Source organism: Bos mutus, chromosome 7 (assembly GCF_027580195.1).
Source record: "Bos mutus isolate GX-2022 chromosome 7, NWIPB_WYAK_1.1, whole genome shotgun sequence".
Lineage (NCBI taxonomy): Eukaryota > Metazoa > Chordata > Mammalia > Artiodactyla > Bovidae > Bos > Bos mutus.
In genome coordinates, this window is record NC_091623.1 from 2042130 (window position 1) to 2060687 (window position 18558).

The 18558-nt window shown below is 37.6% G+C and overlaps 1 protein-coding gene across 7 annotated transcripts in view; it reads right to left on the reverse strand.

Moving 5' to 3' along the window:
• The window catches only part of RNF145 (ring finger protein 145), a 63174-nt gene that overhangs the window by 39271 nt on the left and 5345 nt on the right, over positions 1-18558 (reverse strand). For 4 of the 7 annotated variants that reach the window (XM_070373024.1, XM_070373027.1, XM_070373021.1 and 1 more), the window contains 2 exons: positions 17144-17351; positions 7153-7261 (listed from right to left, as the gene is read on the reverse strand). In XM_070373024.1, coding sequence (XP_070229125.1) covers positions 7153-7261; positions 17144-17327 — 293 coding nt within the window. In that variant the 5' untranslated portion in view covers positions 17328-17351. The remainder of the gene's footprint in view (positions 1-7152; positions 7262-17143; positions 17352-18558) is intronic. The other 3 variants (XM_070373028.1, XM_070373022.1, XM_070373023.1) reach the window with 1 other exon arrangement.

Here is an 18558-nt window from a genome sequence, read left to right on the forward strand (position 1 = left end):
CCAATTCAATCCCACACACACCTTCCCCTCTTGGTAATCATGTTAGTTTTCTACATCTGTGACTATTTTTCCTTTGCAAATAAGTTTATTTGTAAAATTTTTTAGATTCCACATATAATCAGTATTATACAGGTTATAACCATTTTATAGACATATTCTAAACATTAAGAAGAATCAGCTTCATTGTGTGAATTAAAGGCATACCTTGTAGATACTGTGCATTCAGTTCCAGACTATCACAATAAAGTGGATACCACAACAAAGTGAATCACATGAATTTTGGGGTTTCTTGGTGCATATAAAAGTTATGTTACACTACACTGTAGCCTCAGAGTGCAATAGCCTTATGTCTAAAACATATGTGCATACCTTAATTTTAAAAATGCTTACCATCATATGAGCCTTCAGAAAGGCATAATCTTTTTGCTGGGACTTCCCTGGCAGTCCAGTAGTTAAGACTCTTCACTCCCACAGCAGGGTGCATGGGTTGGATCCCTGGCGGAGAACTAGGATTCAACATGACACACTGCAGGGCCAAAAAAGAAATCTTTTTGCTGATAAAGGGTTTTGACTCAATGTTGACAGCTGCTAACTGATCACACTGGTGGTTGCTCAAGGCTGGGGTGACTGGCAATGTCTTAAGATGACAAAGAAGTGTGCCACACTGAGTGAGTCTTCCTTTCCTGAAGGATTTCTCCATAGCATGCAATGCTGTTTGAAAGTATTTTACTGATAGTAGAACTTCTTTCAAAATTAGTCAGTTCTTTCAAACTCTGTCAGAGCTTTATTAGTTAAGTTTATGTAATATATAATATTCTAAATCCTTTGTTGTCATTTCAACACTTTTCACAGCATCTTCACCAACAGTAGATTCTATCTCAAAAAACCACTTTCTTTGTTCATCCATAGGAAGCAGCTTCTCATCTGCTAGAAAGTTTCTATTGTGACACGGCAGCAATTCAGTCACATCTTCAGGCTCCACTTCTAGTTCTCTTGTTGTTTCCACCACATTTGTAGTGACTCCCTCCACAGAAGACTTGAACCCCTCAAACTCATCCGTGAGAGTTAGAATCATCCTCCAAGCTCTTGCTAGTATTGCTATTTTGACTTCTTCCCAAGAATCACAGATGTTCTTAGTGGTATCTAGAATGGTGAATCTTTTCCAAAAGGTTTTCAATTTACTTTGCCCAGATCTATCAGAGGACTCACTATCTACAGCAGCTATAGCCTTATGAGATATATTTCTTAAATGATAAGACTTGAAAATCAAAATCAAAATTACTCCTTGATCTATGGGTTGCAGAAATGATATTGTATCAGCAGGCATGAAAACATTCAAATCTGTTATACATCTGACAGAGCTCTTGGGCAACCAAATGCATTGTCAATGAGCAGTAATATTTTGAAAGAAATCATTTTTCCTGAGAAGCAGGTCTCAACAGTGAGCTTAAAATATTCAACAAACCATGTTGTAAAACAGCTATGGTGTCATCCAGGTTTTGTTGTTCCATTTACAGCACACAGGTAGAGTAGATCTTAGCATAATTCTTAAGGTCTTAGGATTTTCATAATGGCTAGAGCATTGGCTTCAACAAGTCACCAGCTGCATTAGCCCCAAACAGAGTCAGCCTGTCCTTTGAAGCTTTGAAGCCCGGCACTGACTTCTCCTCTCTAGGTACAAAGTCCATTTTCTGCCAACAGAACACTGTTTTGTCTATACTGGAAATCTGTTCTTTAGTGTTCAGTTCAGTTGCTAGTCATGTCCGACTCTTTGTGACCCCATGGACTGCGCATCAGGCTTCCCTGTCCATCATCAACTCCCAGAGCTTACTGAAGCTCATGTCCATTGAGTCGGTGATGCCATCCAACCATCTCATCCTCTGTCATCCCCTTCTCCTCCCGCCTTCAATCATTTCCAGCATCAGGGTCTTTTCAAATGAGTCATTTCCTCCCATCAGGTGGCCAAAGTATTGGAGTTTCAGCTTCAGCATCAGTCCTTCCAATGAATATTTAGGACTGATTTGCTTTAGGATGGACTGATTGGATCTTCCTGCTTTCCAAAGGACTCTCAAGAGTCTTCTCCAACACCACAGTTCAAAAGCATCAATTCTTTACTGTAGCCACCTTCATTAATGATCTTAGCTAGATCATCTAGATAACTTGCTTGCTGCAGCTCCTACATCAGCACGTTCTGCTGTACCTTGTACTTTTATGTGATGAAGACGGCGTCTTTCCTTAAAGCTCATGAAACAACCTCTGCTAGCTTCAAACTTCTCTTAGGCAGCTTCCTCACCTCTCTCAGCCTTCATGGAATTAAAAAGAATTAGGGCTTTGCTCTGGCCCTGGTTTAAGGGAATGTTGTAGCTGGTTTGATCTTCTATCCAGATCACTAAAAGTTTCTCCACATCAGCAATAAAGCTGTTCAGCTTTCTTATCATTCTTGTGTTCACTGAAGTAGTACTTTAACTTCCTTCAAGAACTTTTCCATCATATTCACAACTGGGCTAAGTGTTCGGCACAAGTGGCCTAACACTTAGCCAATCTCAAGTTAAATCATTTCTAGCTTTTGATTTAAAACGAGAGACATGACTCTTCACTTGAACACTTCCCATAGGGTTATTAACTGGTCTAATTTCAATATTAGTGTGTCTCAGGGAATAGGGAGACCCAGGGAGCAGGAGAGAGATGTGGGACAGCCAGTCAGTGGAGCAGTCAGTACACACAGCCTTTGTTAAGTTTGCCATGTTATATAGGTGCAGTTTGTGATGCCCCAAACACAATGACAATAGTAACATCAAAGATCACTGATCGTAGATCACCATAACAAATACAATAATAATGAAAAAAGTTTGAAATATTGCAAGAATTTCCAAAACCTGACCAGGACAGGAAGTGAGCAAGCCCTGTTAGAAACGTGACAGGATGGATTTGGTTGATACAAGGTTGCCACAAACCTTCAATTTGTAAAAAACGCAGTATCTGCAAATCACAACAAAGGGAAGCCTAACAAAACAAGGTATGCCTGTACATGAATTAAGGAAAAGAGAGACCCAGCTTTTCAAGAGTATGAAATTTTCTGTTTAAGGAATTAATATTTGCAAATGTCTTTTTCTACAGCCAATTTTTGAAGTATCAAATGAGTTATTTAAAATATGCAAGTATTGACTTTCCTTCTCAGGACCATACTATACTCTGCTTTGATATATCTAGACTAGAGTGATATGGAAAATATCTGTAAATCATGTAAGTGATAAGTGACTTCTACCTAGAATACATAAAGAATTCCTACAACTCAATTTTTTTAAAAAAAGACAACCAATCAAATAATGGGTAAAGAACCTGAATAAACATCTCTCCGAGGAAAATTCACAAAGGGTTAATGGACATATGAAACATGCTCAACATCATTAGCCATCAGTGAAATGCAAATCAAAACCACAACGAAATCCCACTCCACACTTACTATGATGGCTATACTGAAAATGACAGAGATCGACAATTATCAGCAAGGGTGTGGAGAAACTGGAACCCTCATACCCTGCTGGTAGAAATATAATAGTGCAGCCACTTTAGAAAGCAGTCTAGTAGTTCCTCAAAGTTTAAACATACTATATGATCCAGCAATCCCAATCCAATGTATAAGCAGCACTCCTCCCTATAGTAAGTATGTCCACACAAAACCATGAATGTTGACTGTTATTCTAACAGGCAACAAGGCAGAAACAATTCAAACGTCCATCAATGAATGAATCGATAAACAAAATGTCATACCACAAAATATGATTTGGACAGAAAAATGAAGTCCTGATACACACTACAGCATGGATGAGCCTTGAAAACATGCTAAGTGAAAGAAGTTAGGCATAAAGGACCACATACTGTACAATTCAATGTACATGAAATGTCCAGAATGGGCCAACCCATAAAGATAGAAAACAGACTGACGTGCCTACGGCTGCAGAGAGGGGCTGGTAGGAAATTGGGAGTGACTGCTGATGGGTACAGAGCTTCTTTCTGGAGTTATGAAAATGTTCTAAAACCAATGGTGGTGATGCTTTACACAGTTCTGTGAATGTATACAAAACCACTGAGCTATATACTTTAAATAGGTATGTGAATTATATCTTAATAAAGTCATTTTCTTTAAAGATACTTGTTTATGAAGCTGCCACATGAAATATGAACTGTTAAGCTTTTTAAAACTAAAAAATTCAGCCTTAAGATTCTATGAGATTGGCCAAGACTCAATATTTATTAAACGCTGACATTTTATTAATGATTCAAGAATTAACACATCTTTGCTAACATTTTTGAGATAGCATGATACAGTGTAAATTACACTATGAAGAAAAACACTAAAATATGCCACAACTTGAAATTTGTTAGTTTAATACTAAAACCAACTCCATCAGATAGGCACTGTCTTACTTTATAGTTTCAAAGAAATAACTTGCCATGGTAACATATTTCCTAAGTAGGGAAACTATTTCATATCCTACTAATTCTAAAACTAATTTTCTTTCCATTAACCATGCCCTCTCCGGAAAATTGAACTAAAAATCAGAAAACTTGGATTCAAGTTAAAGTCTGGGATCATCCCCTCCTAGCTGTTTGCACATTTCAGTTCTTTCACCTGTAAATCTCAAAGGATTATAGTAAGGATCAAAATAACATTAAAAAATATGAAATGTTTTTGTACACTGTAAAATTTTGTTACAATTCTTTTTACTGTTTAAAATAGATATAAACGTTCTGATCATGAAAATAAACTTTAAATACTGGTTAAAAATATTCCCATAAACTAAAAGTAGTAAGTCAAAATTGCTCAAGAAGAATGGTTAGAAAAAGGCTTTTCTTCATCTCTGACACTGCAGGGTCCCCTTTATCCCTACATGATAGAATTATGACCTCTCTAGAAAAGCCTGGATGATGATACCGCAGATGAAAATATAGCTACATGGTTTCGGCCATCACTGAACCACACAGAAACCAAAAAACCATAAAGGGAAAGAGCAGGTTCATTGCTTTTTCACCCAGAATTATAATAACAAATAAAATTAATTTTAATAGCTCTGCCTTCAACTTTGAGATTTCTCTGACTGATCATCAAAATCCTATCAACTATAAAAAGCTATCGTTAACACAGCTACAGCATGGAATACTCTGCCATGAAAAAAACATTTTTTAAAGATTAACAACACAGGAAAATACTTACAAAACATTGCTGCGTAATAAAAATGAGACATAATAGAGTAAGTTAAAATCCACTGAGCCCTTACAACATGTCAGAAATTGTGCTAAGAGTTTAACATGCTTAATGATAATAAATCCTTATAACAGCTCCTTAAAATACTATTAGCATTTTACAGGTGAAGAAACTGAGATGAATCTTTCTGATAAATGACACTAAGGTTACAGAGCAGTAAATAAGAAACAGAGGATTTGAATCTATCCAATTCCCATCCACTTTTCCAAATGGCATTCTTAGCTGCCCAGGAACTTATTTATACACTACAGTGGTAACTCAGGAGCCTACACTCTAACTACTGCATTATACTGCATACATATCATTTTTCTTTAAAAATGTATAAATGAAGATAGGGAAGTGTCTTCACTTTAAGCTTGAGCTGAGATTCAGAAGTGTCTAGGTAAGACCATAGGAATAAATTCTGTCACAGTTTGGGGCTAGTGGAATGGTCCTTCCCATAATGGAAAGGACTGACCCTCTTATGTGAGTTAATACTGGCTCTTGGACTTCTAGTCTAGGTTCAATGGAGAAAGATGCTAAGGGAAAAGGCTTAAGTTGTTCCTGTGAAGGAGGCTAAGTACACAGGGACAATATTTGCATGATACAAAATCAGAAAAGTCAGCGTCTCCACTTTAGAGTGAAGAGCTGGATCTGAAACACTGAGACAATTACAGAAATGCAGCACCACTCTTGCAGCTCCGTATTTTGAAATTCTGACATCCAAGGACATTCCCTGGGCAAGGACAGCAGCAGACCTCCCCACCTCCAAGTACCATTTTGAGCAGGCAATCAACCAGATGCGAACAGGAGAAGGAGGTGAGAAGACTGAGTTTCTAGGGCCTTCAAGAGAAGGAAGATGGAGGTCTTGCATTAACAAAAGGGACTGAGAGTCGGTGACTGTTAGTATACTATTTTCACTCTTTTGTATCCGCTGAAGTGGTGAAAACTGGAGGTTATTAAAAAACTGGAAGAAAATAACAGAATTCTAACAGGTTTGTCACATGGTGATATAATTTCAGGTGATTGCTACTGCCTTTAAATTTTCTGTATAAACTGCCTACAGCGATGAGTGTAATTTTATAATCATGGGGGAAAAAAGGTTTTTAAAAAGTCAACCAATCAATGCTAGTAATATAAAAATGCTATTTCTAAGATTAAATTTCAAGCCTACACCAAAATCTGTGTTTCAAACCTCTAGAAAATTACATCCTGTTATATATGTAAAGTAATTGCCACTCTGCTTATAACTGGGAGTACATTTTGTTACAGGTATACATTTCAATCAAAACAAAAGAAATATTATACCCACAAAATTTATTATACCCCACTACATTTATGGTACGGGCTTTTGGTATACTTGTAATTTATTATTATTGTTTCAAGATTGGAAGCTCATATTCTTTTGGCAGACCAGTCTTCAAATTTAGGACAAGCAGACAAAGACAAACGACATTCTGACCTATACAATTAACCTCATGAAATAATTTATATCAATCATCAACTATATACAAGGTCGCACCTTCCACTGATTTTCATGCATCATAAAGTAACTTCCTAAAATAATGAAAGCAATGAAATCCATAATTGCTATAGTTCCTGAAGCCTGTCTTTGGAAATTTCTTTTCTCAGGTTATATAGAAAAGCTCATGGGTATTTTTGTAAACATACCCTTATGGTCCATTTCACAGTAAGACTAGTTGTAAAAGCAGAAATAAAATTTGAGACACAACCCCAGCTACTAATCCTGTATGATATTTATTTAGAAAACAAGTATAAATAAAAAAAAAATGTTTGGGATACCTATCAAAGCCTCAGCTTCCTAACAGTGTTCGTGAAAAGTATTTTACTGGTAAAGAAAAACTTTAAATTCAGTCATACATTTCAAAAATGGGTCACCTTCTTACCTGGAGATTTGATGTCCAGCATAGAGGAGCAGGGCCGTCAAAAAATATAGATAAAGCTGAACCAGATGCTGCCTGGGCAAGGTTAGTAGCACAACACTCAAGATATAACCTGTAGTAGAAGTGAAGAGAGATATAAATAAAATTCTATTCTAATTTAGTCTTCCAGTTAATTACACTAATAAAAAGAGCTTGAAGTAAATTACTTTCCAGTTCAGTTCAGTTCAGTTCAGTCCCTCAGTCCTGTCCAACTCTGTGACCCCATGAATCGCAGCACGCCAGGCCTCCCTGTCCATCACCAACACCTGGAGTTCATTCAAACCCACGTCCATCGAGTCGGTGATGCCATCCAGCCATCTCATCCTCTGTCGTCCCCTTTTCCTCCGGCCCCCAATCCCTCCCAGCATCAGAGTCTTTTCCACTGAGTCAACTCTTCGCATGAGGTGGCCAAAGTACTGGAGTTTCAGCTTTAGCATCATTCCTTCCAAAGAACACCCAGGACTGATCTCCTTTAGAATGGACTGGCTGGATCTCCTTGCAGTCCAAAGGACTCTCAAGAGTCTTCTCCCACACCACAGTTCAAAAGCTTCAATTCTTCGGCGCTCAGCTTTCTTCACAGTCCAACTCTCACATTCATACATGACTACTGGAAAAACCATAGCCTTGACTAGACGGACCTTTGTTGGCAAAGTAATGTCTCTGCTTTTGAATATGCTATCTAGGTTGGTCATAACTTTCCTTCCAAGGAGTAAGCGTCTTTTAATTTCATGGCTGCAGTCACCATCTGCAGTGATTTTGGAGCCCCAAAAATAAAGTCTGACACCGTTTCCCCATCTATTTCCCATGAAGTGATGGGACCAGATGCCACGATCTTCGTTAGGTTTCAACAACTTTGAGGTTTTTTACTTCACTACCAAAGCAAGCTTAGCACAGTAAAACCACTTGATTTTTCTATGGAAAATATAAAGCATTTTTCACTTCCTTTGTAGGTTTCTCTATTTTAAAACTGAATATATCACACAAAAGTACAGTAGGATTCTCATCAACTACCTTTCCTTGTCTCCTTGTTTCTTCTACACCAACTGCCTCATTCTCTAGTCCCAGAGGAGGAACAGGGGGTCTTACTGTCCCTCTACTCCTGCACCTCCGGTGTGACTCAGATCTTATTTTTCCAACTCCAAAAGACCCTCTATCTTCTATGTCTTCAATCATTCCTCTGACACCATTCTCATTTCTCAAAGAATGTGTAGGGCTCTTTTCCCCAGTCGTAAAGAAAAACTCGTCACCACACTCATTTCTCCTTTTCCTATTACCTTTCTTTCATTACAATGACAAATGTTATAAACTATCTGTACCAAAGTCTCTAATTTCTGTCTATTATTCCCTCTTTACCCTTTACAATCTTAGATCCTCTACAAACCCGTTTGCTTTCTCTAAAGAAACTTGGAAGTTAACAATTACCTACTAAACAGGAGTCAAATCTAAGACTCAAATTTAAAGTCAAATCTAAGACTCCTATTTAAATCCTTGCCCCAGCACCCGAAGCAACAACCACCCGCAGATCTATTATTCTTTGGCTTTGTGACATGGACTTCCATTTACCCTCTAAATAATTCTCCCCTCTATTTTCTTTTCACCCTTCTCAAGTGAACATAGGAAATTTAGTTTCTGAATAAATTCTACTCTTTATGTAAGTATCTAACTCAAAGAATCTATTTTCCTGCTTCAAACATACCAAATTCTAGATGATACAACAGTAGTTCTGAGAACCTACTACATAAGCATAAAAACCTTAATCATTTCCTATTCTAAGTAGACAATTATAGCTCATAATGTCTGAGGTAAAGTCCACTTAAACGTTCCCATATAGGAGTACAAACTGAGCTCCCATCCTCCTCCCTCAACAGGCGTCCTCTTCCATTCACTCTGACTCAAACCTGAGTCACCTGTGATCACCCAGTCCCACTGAGTCTCTCATCTGTTACCCTTCCTTTGCAGTCGCTATGCCCCTACCTAGCCCTTTCTGTAATACAATAATATATGCTGACTGTTATTTATCTTTCAGTCTCTTCCCCTCCTCATCCATCCTATGCTTTGTTACCAGGGTAATATTCCCCAAACCATCACTTTCTTTTAGACAACTCCCGCTCTAAAACTTTCAAAAGTTTTAAAGAATCTGCCTGCGATGCAGGAGACCAGGTTCAATCCCTGGGTCAGGAAGATCTGCTGGAGAAGGGAATAGCTACCCACTCCAGTATTCTTGCCTGGAGAATTCCATGGAGAGAGGAGCCTGACGAGCTATAGTCCATAGCGTCACAAAGAGTTAGACACAACTGAGCGACTAACACTTTAACCTCTCAGTGTAACGTTAAACATCTTGCAAAAATCTGGCCCTGGCTTATTGTCCTCTCATGAATGAGTCTTCACTAGGGCACAGACATCCCTTCTTAGCACCTAATGTGTCTTAAAGTTTAAGAAACAGGAGCTGTGTTAGGCACTACGTATTTTCCACACATCCTAACTTTAAGAACCATCCAAGGGAAGCCAGAGATACATATTTCTATTTGCTTTTCATTTTGTAAAATAATTTCCTCCAATTAATTCTGTTAATCTCTTTCTCATAGGACTTAAGAAGTATTTAAAAGGATGTTTATTATATTTAGCAAGCATTTTCACTGTTTGTGGCTGAAGGATTTTCTAATCAGTCTACTTATTGCATGAAACGTTTCCTTAGATTTTCTGACGTTTAATAAACTATCATTTTCCTTTGCAGATATCCTTATCTTTCCCTTCTCCTGTGTATCTCATAAAATCAACTGCCAAATTCTCTAGACTGAACATATTCATTTCATTCTTTCAATTATTCAGTCATGCAATCAATCAACATTAGTATGTGTAAAGTATGATCCAGATGCACTCGTGGCCATGGAAAATCCAAGAAGAAAAAATAAAGAAATAACAGTCTCGTGGAAAACCAAACAAGGACAAAAGTGTGATACATCCTTGGTAGTTTCATAAAAATTAAAAGGGCTATGGTTAGGTGATTGTTTGACCTGGACCTCAAAGGGTAAATGGATCTTTACCAGGCTAAGAGAAAGGGGAAACATTCTAAGAGAACAGCAACAGCAGCTCTGACAGCCACAGAAGTACAAAGGAAATTTTCAGGAGACAGGAAACTGTAGACCACACTAGATTTTGGTGTAAGTAGAAAGAGTATTAGGAGGGTACTGGGAGATGATGCTGCTGATAGAGCTGGTGGCTCAGACAGTAAAGAAACCACCTACAGTGCAGGAGACCCAGGTTCGGTTTCTGGGTCGGGAAGATTCCCCTGGAGAAGGGCATGACTACCCACTCCAGTATTCCTGCCTGTAGAATTCGATGGATAGAGGAACCTGGCAGGCTACACTCCATGGGGTCACAAAGAGTCAGACACGACTGAGTGACTAACTCTAACTAACTTAGGATGAGATGGCTGGACGGCATCACGATGCAATGAACATGAACTTGGGCAAACTCCAGGAGATGGTGAGGGACAGGGAGGCCTGGTGTGCTGCAGTCCATGGGGTCGCAGAGAGTCAGACATGACTGGGTTACTGAACAACAACAAGAATTAAGGAGTTTAGCCTGGGCTTATGTTCTCAGATCCTTTAAATACCATATAGGTGAGGTAAGAAAATGAAAAACATATAGATGAGGTAAGAAAACAAAAAACAAAACGGTAACAAAAACCCTATGGTCATCTATATCCCCATTTTCACATTCCAGTGAAAAAATAACTGTGATCAAATATATTGCACAAGAAGATTTTTGAGAGATTATGAATACTTATGCTGATGTATTAAGAGCTGTATGACTAAATCATCTGAACTACAATAAACAGTTGATCCTCAAACAATGCAGGGATCAGGAACACCAAGCTCTCCTCATGGTATAAAACCTGAGTATAACTTTACAGTCAGCCTTCCGAACCTACAGAGTTCAAGGGTCAACTGTATACATCATCTAATTAGTTGAAAAATACAAAACTACTGCTGATGCAAATATGCATCATTACTCAGACTATAGGATTAACTGAACCAACCAAAACAAACTAAATTGATAATGATGAAGCTTTGTTGTTGTTCAGTTGCTAAGTCGTGTCTGACTTTGCAATCCCATGAACTGCACCATACCAGGCTTCCCTGTCCCTTCATTATTTCTAGGAGCTTGCTCAAACTCGTGTCCATTGAGTCAGTGATGCCATCCAACCATCTCATCCTCTGCCACCGCCATGATAAAGCTAACTCAACAGTAATTTGTAATTAAAAAAAGCAAGACTAGCAGCATTTAAAAATAATGATCTGCTTAAATTAACATTGGTGAACCTTCCTAATGAAATACAAGAATTTCTGCTATTTAAAGGGTTATTTTAGTAGTGGAAAAAAAAATGAGGACATGGAATAACATAGTAGCTTTGGATATGAAGTTGGCAGGGTCATTTATGAGATATATACTTAAATAGGTCTTAATGGTAATCTACTGGTGAATGGTTGAGAAAAAGGAAGTGAAGATGGTTCTGATGTCTCCAGCATGGGTAACTGAAAGGATGGCTTTGCTACTAAGGGGGCAGAGGCTTGAGGTTAAGTAAAGGTGATGAGATAAGTGATAAGTTGAAGTGCTTGTAAAATATTTAGGTTGAGATAGCTAATGATAGTTAGAAATCATTTATTCATCACCAGGCACTAGTTAGGTACTGATAATACTGAGATAATAGACAATACCATTCCTACCTTAAGGGAGCTAACTATCTAGTTGGGAAGATAGCTAGGCTTATGGACCCTTAGAATGTAGTACAGTAAGTACCATGGTGGAGGTATGAACTGGATACCATGCGATCAAAGAGGAGGAACAATAATGGAGATTAAAGTGGTCAAAAGCAGTGAAAAGTGGAGATAGAGATTTGTAGCCAAAACTATGTGAAACCACCCCAACAACAAAATATGAAAATTAAACACAAATCCTAGGAATATCAACACTAAAGGAGTCCAAAGATACAGCAAAAGACTCAGAAGGAATGATTAATAATCTAGAAGAATTCAGAAAGATTTTTAAGAAGGAGATCGTGGTTAACAGTTTCACAAACACGGAAAGGTGTGCAAAACAGGGATACAAATGAAGTTTGAGTTTTACCTTTTAGGTCACTAATGATTTTAGTGATCATAGTTACAATAGAACTATTCTCATATCCACTCTTTTCTTTGCAACTGCTACAAGCCCATGCTAGCTCTTGATCTCATTACCTGTTGCAAAAATCCTAAATGGCCTTCTATCCTCCAGTTTCTCCCCTCCCCAATCCACTATCCTATCCTATTCAACACTGCCTAATCAATCTTAAGATGCAGCTCACCTGCTCTAAATCCCTTACTGACCCACCACTATCTATCAATTTAAGCACAATATCTAACATTTGCATTCAGGGCTTTTCACAAATGGCCCTATTGTTCCTTTTCAATATTATTTCTTTTCTCCTTTATATATCCTACACCCTGCAAACAGTTCTATAATTAACATCTGGAGAGTTACTCTCTCTGCTGTCCTCAGACAGGACCCACACTGGAAAGCTTCTAATTTCAAAGGTACAATTATACTTCATTAACACAATTATTAACACTCCCCACCTTGATTTTTAAGCTCTTAATAACAGAGGATATAAAGGAGAAAAAAACTCACAACAGTAAAACAAACAAAAAACAAACTTAGGAATGAACTGAAAAATAAAAGTCTAAGGGCTACATAAAGAAAACTTTAAAACACTCCATCCAGAAGGATGCAAAAGAAATCATGAACATAGTTAAGTCTCTTGTGTTCTTTCCTAAAGAGTTAGCACCCTTAAGCTCTCTCTTCATGCTAACTTAACTTTTAATAATAAGCAATCCCAGCAAAACAGGGCTGTGTTTGGAAGATTAAATAACTGGGAAGTTCATGTAGAAAACTAACAACAACAACCAAAATAAACTCAGAGACGGAAATAAAGAAAAAGAGACTAACTCTATCAGATAGTAAAATAAAATCTAAATCCTCAATAATAAGAAATGAATAGAAAAAAAGTTCAGAAATGGAATAAGACACCCTGTAAATGCAGATAAATTCTAAATGCAGCAAAGATTTAAATGCAAAAATGAAACAACAAAAAGAATGCAATAAAACATGACATACATCTTTATAAACTTAAGAACAGAGAAGGCTTTTTTAATTGATTAAAAATCCTAAAGATATATGAAAGAAAAAATGATAAATTCAATCACAATAAAAACAAATTTTGTGTGTCAAAAATATCTTTAGCAAAATCAAGAGAACTGAAACTGGAAAAAATTCCAACTCATCACACAGGGGTTATTTCCCTAACATATATCAAACCCCACCAACTAGTAAGAAAAGGCTAACGTCCCATAGAAAAGTGAGCAAGGGACAAGTACTGACAACTCTCAAAGGAGGAAACTACCAATTTTTTAAACACATGAATAAGTTCAATCTCATTCATAAGAGAAACACAAATGAAAACTACATTTTAAAATAACCACTTTTCACCTACATGCCATGTCATGTTTACTAGTTCAGTCATGTCCGACTCTGCAACCCTTTGGACTGTAGCCCCCCAGGCTCCTTTGTCCATGGGACTTTTCAGGCAAGAATACTGGAGTGGGTTGCCACTTTCCTCATCCAGGGGATCTCTTCCCAACCCAGGAATGAAATCCATGTCTCCTGCATTGCAGGCGGACTCTTTACCTGCTGAACCATCAGAGAAACCCACTAAGCAGCCAGATACTAAAGTTGGATAATACTGCTTTGATAAGGATGTAGGATTTCAGGAAGCGTCAACAACTGCTTATGTAGGTACAACATAGTCTATAGAGAGCAGTATCAGTCAATAGTCCCAATGTATGTATGCTCTAATCCAGCAGAATCACTTCTAATAACTCATCCCATGGCTATCTTTGCACCTGTTGAAATGATAGCTGTACAAAACTGTTTAGTACCACACTGAATGAAACAGTAGAAGACAGAAGCTATCTAAAATGTCCTCCACTGAAGTAATTCATGCACTAAATCATGGTACAGTCATACAAGAGTACTATGCCCCTACGAAACAGAACTGGAGGGCTGGGGAAGAAAGTGAGGCCTCAACAGTTCGTCAGAATCTTAAGATCTGGCAGATCAGAATGTGTCAGCATGAAAAAACAGTGAATATCTAAAAATAACATGGCTCTATGATACATCATTTAGTTAAAACAAACAAAAGGTTCAAAAGAGTAATGTACTATGTTATCATCTGTACTAAAAAAGAGGAAAGATATTTACATTTTTATCATTTATATATCAAAATATCTTTATATTTACTTACACATACATAAAATATCTCCAGAATTATGCTGCTGCTGCTGCTGCTGCTGCTGCTAAGTCGCTTTAGTCGTGTCCGACTCTGTGCGACCCCATAGACGTCAGCCCACCAGGCTCCCCTGTCTCTGGGATTCTCCAGGCAAGAACATTGGAGTGGGTTGCCATTTCCTTCTCCAATGCATGAAAGTGAAAAGTGAAAGTGAAGTCGCTCAGTCGTGTCTGACTCCTAGCGACCCCATGGACTGCAGCCTACCAGGCTCCTCCGTCCATGGGATTTTCCAGGCAAGAGTACTGGAGTGGGTTGCCATTGCCTTCTTCACCAGAATTATGCACAAGAAAATAAAAACAGCTACCTGTTGAGACTCAAAGTGAGAACTCAGTAGATGAGGAACAGAGACAGGAGGAAGGTACTTTTCACTGTATACTTTTTATGCTTTTTGGTTTCTGAACATAAATTACAATTTCTAAAATCCATTTAAGGGTGAAATTCTGTAAATTGGAACATTACATAAACACTACATAATGCTATGACACAGAGGTTACTGTAACCAAAAATCTGTTCAAGCTGAAAATATCTACTTGTGCAATCACTGAGCTTACTCTACCATAGCATGAGTGCATTTAAGAAGGCTCAGTTGAGTTCCCAAAGCCAAAGAGTGCAAACTGCAACTGTACGAGAACCAATACAACTTCTAAGATGAATGTTTCTGTTATTAGGTAGCTCTTTTTATAATAAACACTTCCATATATTCAGAAATAATATATGTGATAAGTACATTTTTAAGACCACAGAACAAACTACTTTTGCTGGATTAAGCGAAATATCTAAACCAAGTACCCAACTGTTCTTCTACAACAGACTGGAATTATTTTCCATAAACTAACATACAAACCTTTAACAGGTTAACCCCTTAAAGGGCTGAGAATTAGTATTTTGTAGCATAAAAGAACCTTCTCATTTCAGAGGCTTTCCAAGGTAGTGCCAACTGAGAGAGAGAAATCTACTGTACTCAGATGTTCCGTCTCTAGTGTAGTCTTTTCTACTGTACCTTCCCACAACGGCTTAAATCTCTCAGAACTATAAGGGGTTCTCAGGGCTAGAAAGTTCTTTATAAAAAAAAAATAAATCTCAAAGACAGGACAACCCTTAACAATTTTATAAAAGATAATCTTCAAATTTTAAAAAAGATATACTTGTTGATAGGCAATTCTAACAACAAAAATATTAATAAAACCACTGCAGCACATCATTCAAGCCACATCTTGAGTTACTGATGTTAAATGAAATTATACTATCATTATTATTACATATAAAACAAAAATTAACCTAAAAATTAAGAATCATGACTTTTATTCTAGATGGACTGGATCTTCCCTGACCAGGGATCAAACCCATGCCCTCTGCAATGGAAATACAGTATCTTTAACAACTGGACCTCCAGGGAAGTCCCCTGCCTGTATATCTTGACTTTAATTTCTTAAATCTCTTCACATTACTTCTACCACTGATTCAAAAACAATTGTATCAATTATATATATCAAGCATTTTTAAAAAATATTATAATTTTCCACATTTCATTTAACTGAAATGAATACTATACCTTCAAATGATATTAATGTTTTGGAAGGATAAAGAATATCGCTTACTTTCTGGACTTCCCTGGTACTACAATGGATAAGAATCTGGCTGCCAAACAGGAGACACAGGTTCAATCCCTAGTCTGGGAAGATTCTACATACTGAGGAGCAATTAAGCTCATGAGCCACGACTACTGAGCCCAAGCTCTAAAGCCTACAAGCCACAACTACTGAAGCCTCTGCGCCTAGAGCCTGTGGCCCCCAACCAGAGAAGCCACTGCTCAGTGCAACTAGAGAAAGTCTGAATGCAGCAATGAAGACACAGCGTAACCAAAAATAAATAAATAAGTAATCTAAAAAAAACCTTACATTCTGAATTACTACCAAAACCCAAATTAATGACAAGTTTTAACAGGCCAAATGTCTGGAAAGGGCTTCCCAGGTGGCACAGTGGTAAAGAATCCACTGCCAATGCAGGAGACGCAAGAGACACAGGTTTGATCCCTGGGTCGGGAAGATCCTCTGGAGTAGGAAATGGCAACCCAGTCCAGTATTCCTGCCTGGAAAATTCCATGGACAGAGAAACGTGGCAGGCTACAGTCCATGGGGTCACCAAATGAGTTGGACAAGAATGAGTACAGCACAGCAAACGTCTGGAAAGGTTATTTCCCATTATTTAACTCTACCTATTAAAATCTAATACATGTTTTCTTTTATATACGTCAATTACATCTAATAAACCAGAAGCAAAAAATAAATTAAAAAAAAAAACCAAATGTTTTCTTCTGCTTTCCAGGGTTCATCAAAATATATTTCACAGCAAAATAAATCCAACTCTGTCTATTTTCCTCTACCCTAATAATTTATATGCAATTGTGAAACAAATAAGACTATAAACATGATTCATAAACATTTATCAACGACTGTATCACTGTCACTTCAATGTAAAAGGACATGATTTTACCCAAATTAAAGAGTATACAAAGACATAGATCAGAATACTCACTAAAAGCTCAGGAAACAGGATGTAGACACTTACCTACATAATGCATATTGAGAGCCAAATACTTGTACTGGAAAAGAGGGTTGTTATTGAGGCTACTTCTTTGGATCTGCTGAAAGAAGGAGCTGACATCCCATCTGTACAGGACATCCAACAGCATGATGCTTGGCACCCGCAGGGCCACATTCAACACCGCCTCCAGTTTCTCCTTTGCAGCCATGTTTTTTCTTGGAGCAGACCTAAACTTCAGGAGATACATATAAAAGAGTAAGTCACCTCAAATAGCTTTTAGATATCCTTTTATGAGTCTAATGGATCACATACTACAAAAACTATGTTGTAATGTAAAAAGCTCCTTAGATGCATCTACTACTTCCAGATATTTAGGAAATAAGCTTTCTATTATGTTTTCACATGGACTCTTGGGTCTGCTTAACTTTAATGCTCTGAGGAAATGTTTGGGCCTCAAAATTTGTTTTTTAAAAAGCTTCTAATTCCAAATCTAGGCACTTAACAAAACAGCCTATAAGAATACTGTAGCTTTTGTCCAATTATCTTGAGAAGGAAAATTCACTCCTATAAAATTCCTTGAGAGTTATGTAGCTTTTTTAATAAAGAGCAAATTTTAAAGTTATTACATGAAAAAGCCTAAGTTAATAAAAATATAATAACTGCACATTGAGTATACAGCATCTCACAGTCTATCCTGTTCCTTATTACTTAAAATCAAAACTGAAGTAAACAATTTACATGATACAGATACAATGCAGAGAACTCAAGATACAGGTAAAGGCAACATGATTTGCAATCCTGTTTCTTTGTATCATTAAAATTAAACTTTTAGGGCTTCCCTGGTGGTCTAGTGGTTAAGAGTCCACCTTGCAATGCAGGGGACATCAGTTCGATCCCTGGTCCAGGAAGATCCCACATGCCATGGGGCAACTAAGCCCATGCACTCTAGAGCCTGTGCTCTGCAACAAGAGAAGCCGCCACAGTGAGAAGCCTATGCACTGCAACTAGAGAAATCGTGCACACAGCAACCAAGACCCAACAGAGCCCAATAAATAAATAAATAAATCTATAAATCTTGAAGGAAAAAAAACCTCTTAGTCTGAAATTCCCACCATCTGCTTTCAAGGTAGGAAAAAGCTCATCAAATTCTTCTCTGTGCCACACAGACATGCTGGCACATGGAAGAAGTCAGGCACTGTGAGTCTGCAGCCTCTGTCTTTGCTTAGCTGTTGATTAGCAGTGGTGAATGGGGGGCTTAAAAAAAAAAAAAGGAAGGAAGGAAACGAACGATCTGCCAATCTACTATATAAAGGACAACTTAGTGTAATACTGCTTTATATGATAGAGCTGCAAATTAATCCAAGGAATTACAGAAAAAAAGACAGAAGTGGTAAAGGATAATTTTAGGAGTAACGATAATTCTAGATTGTTGGCTCTGA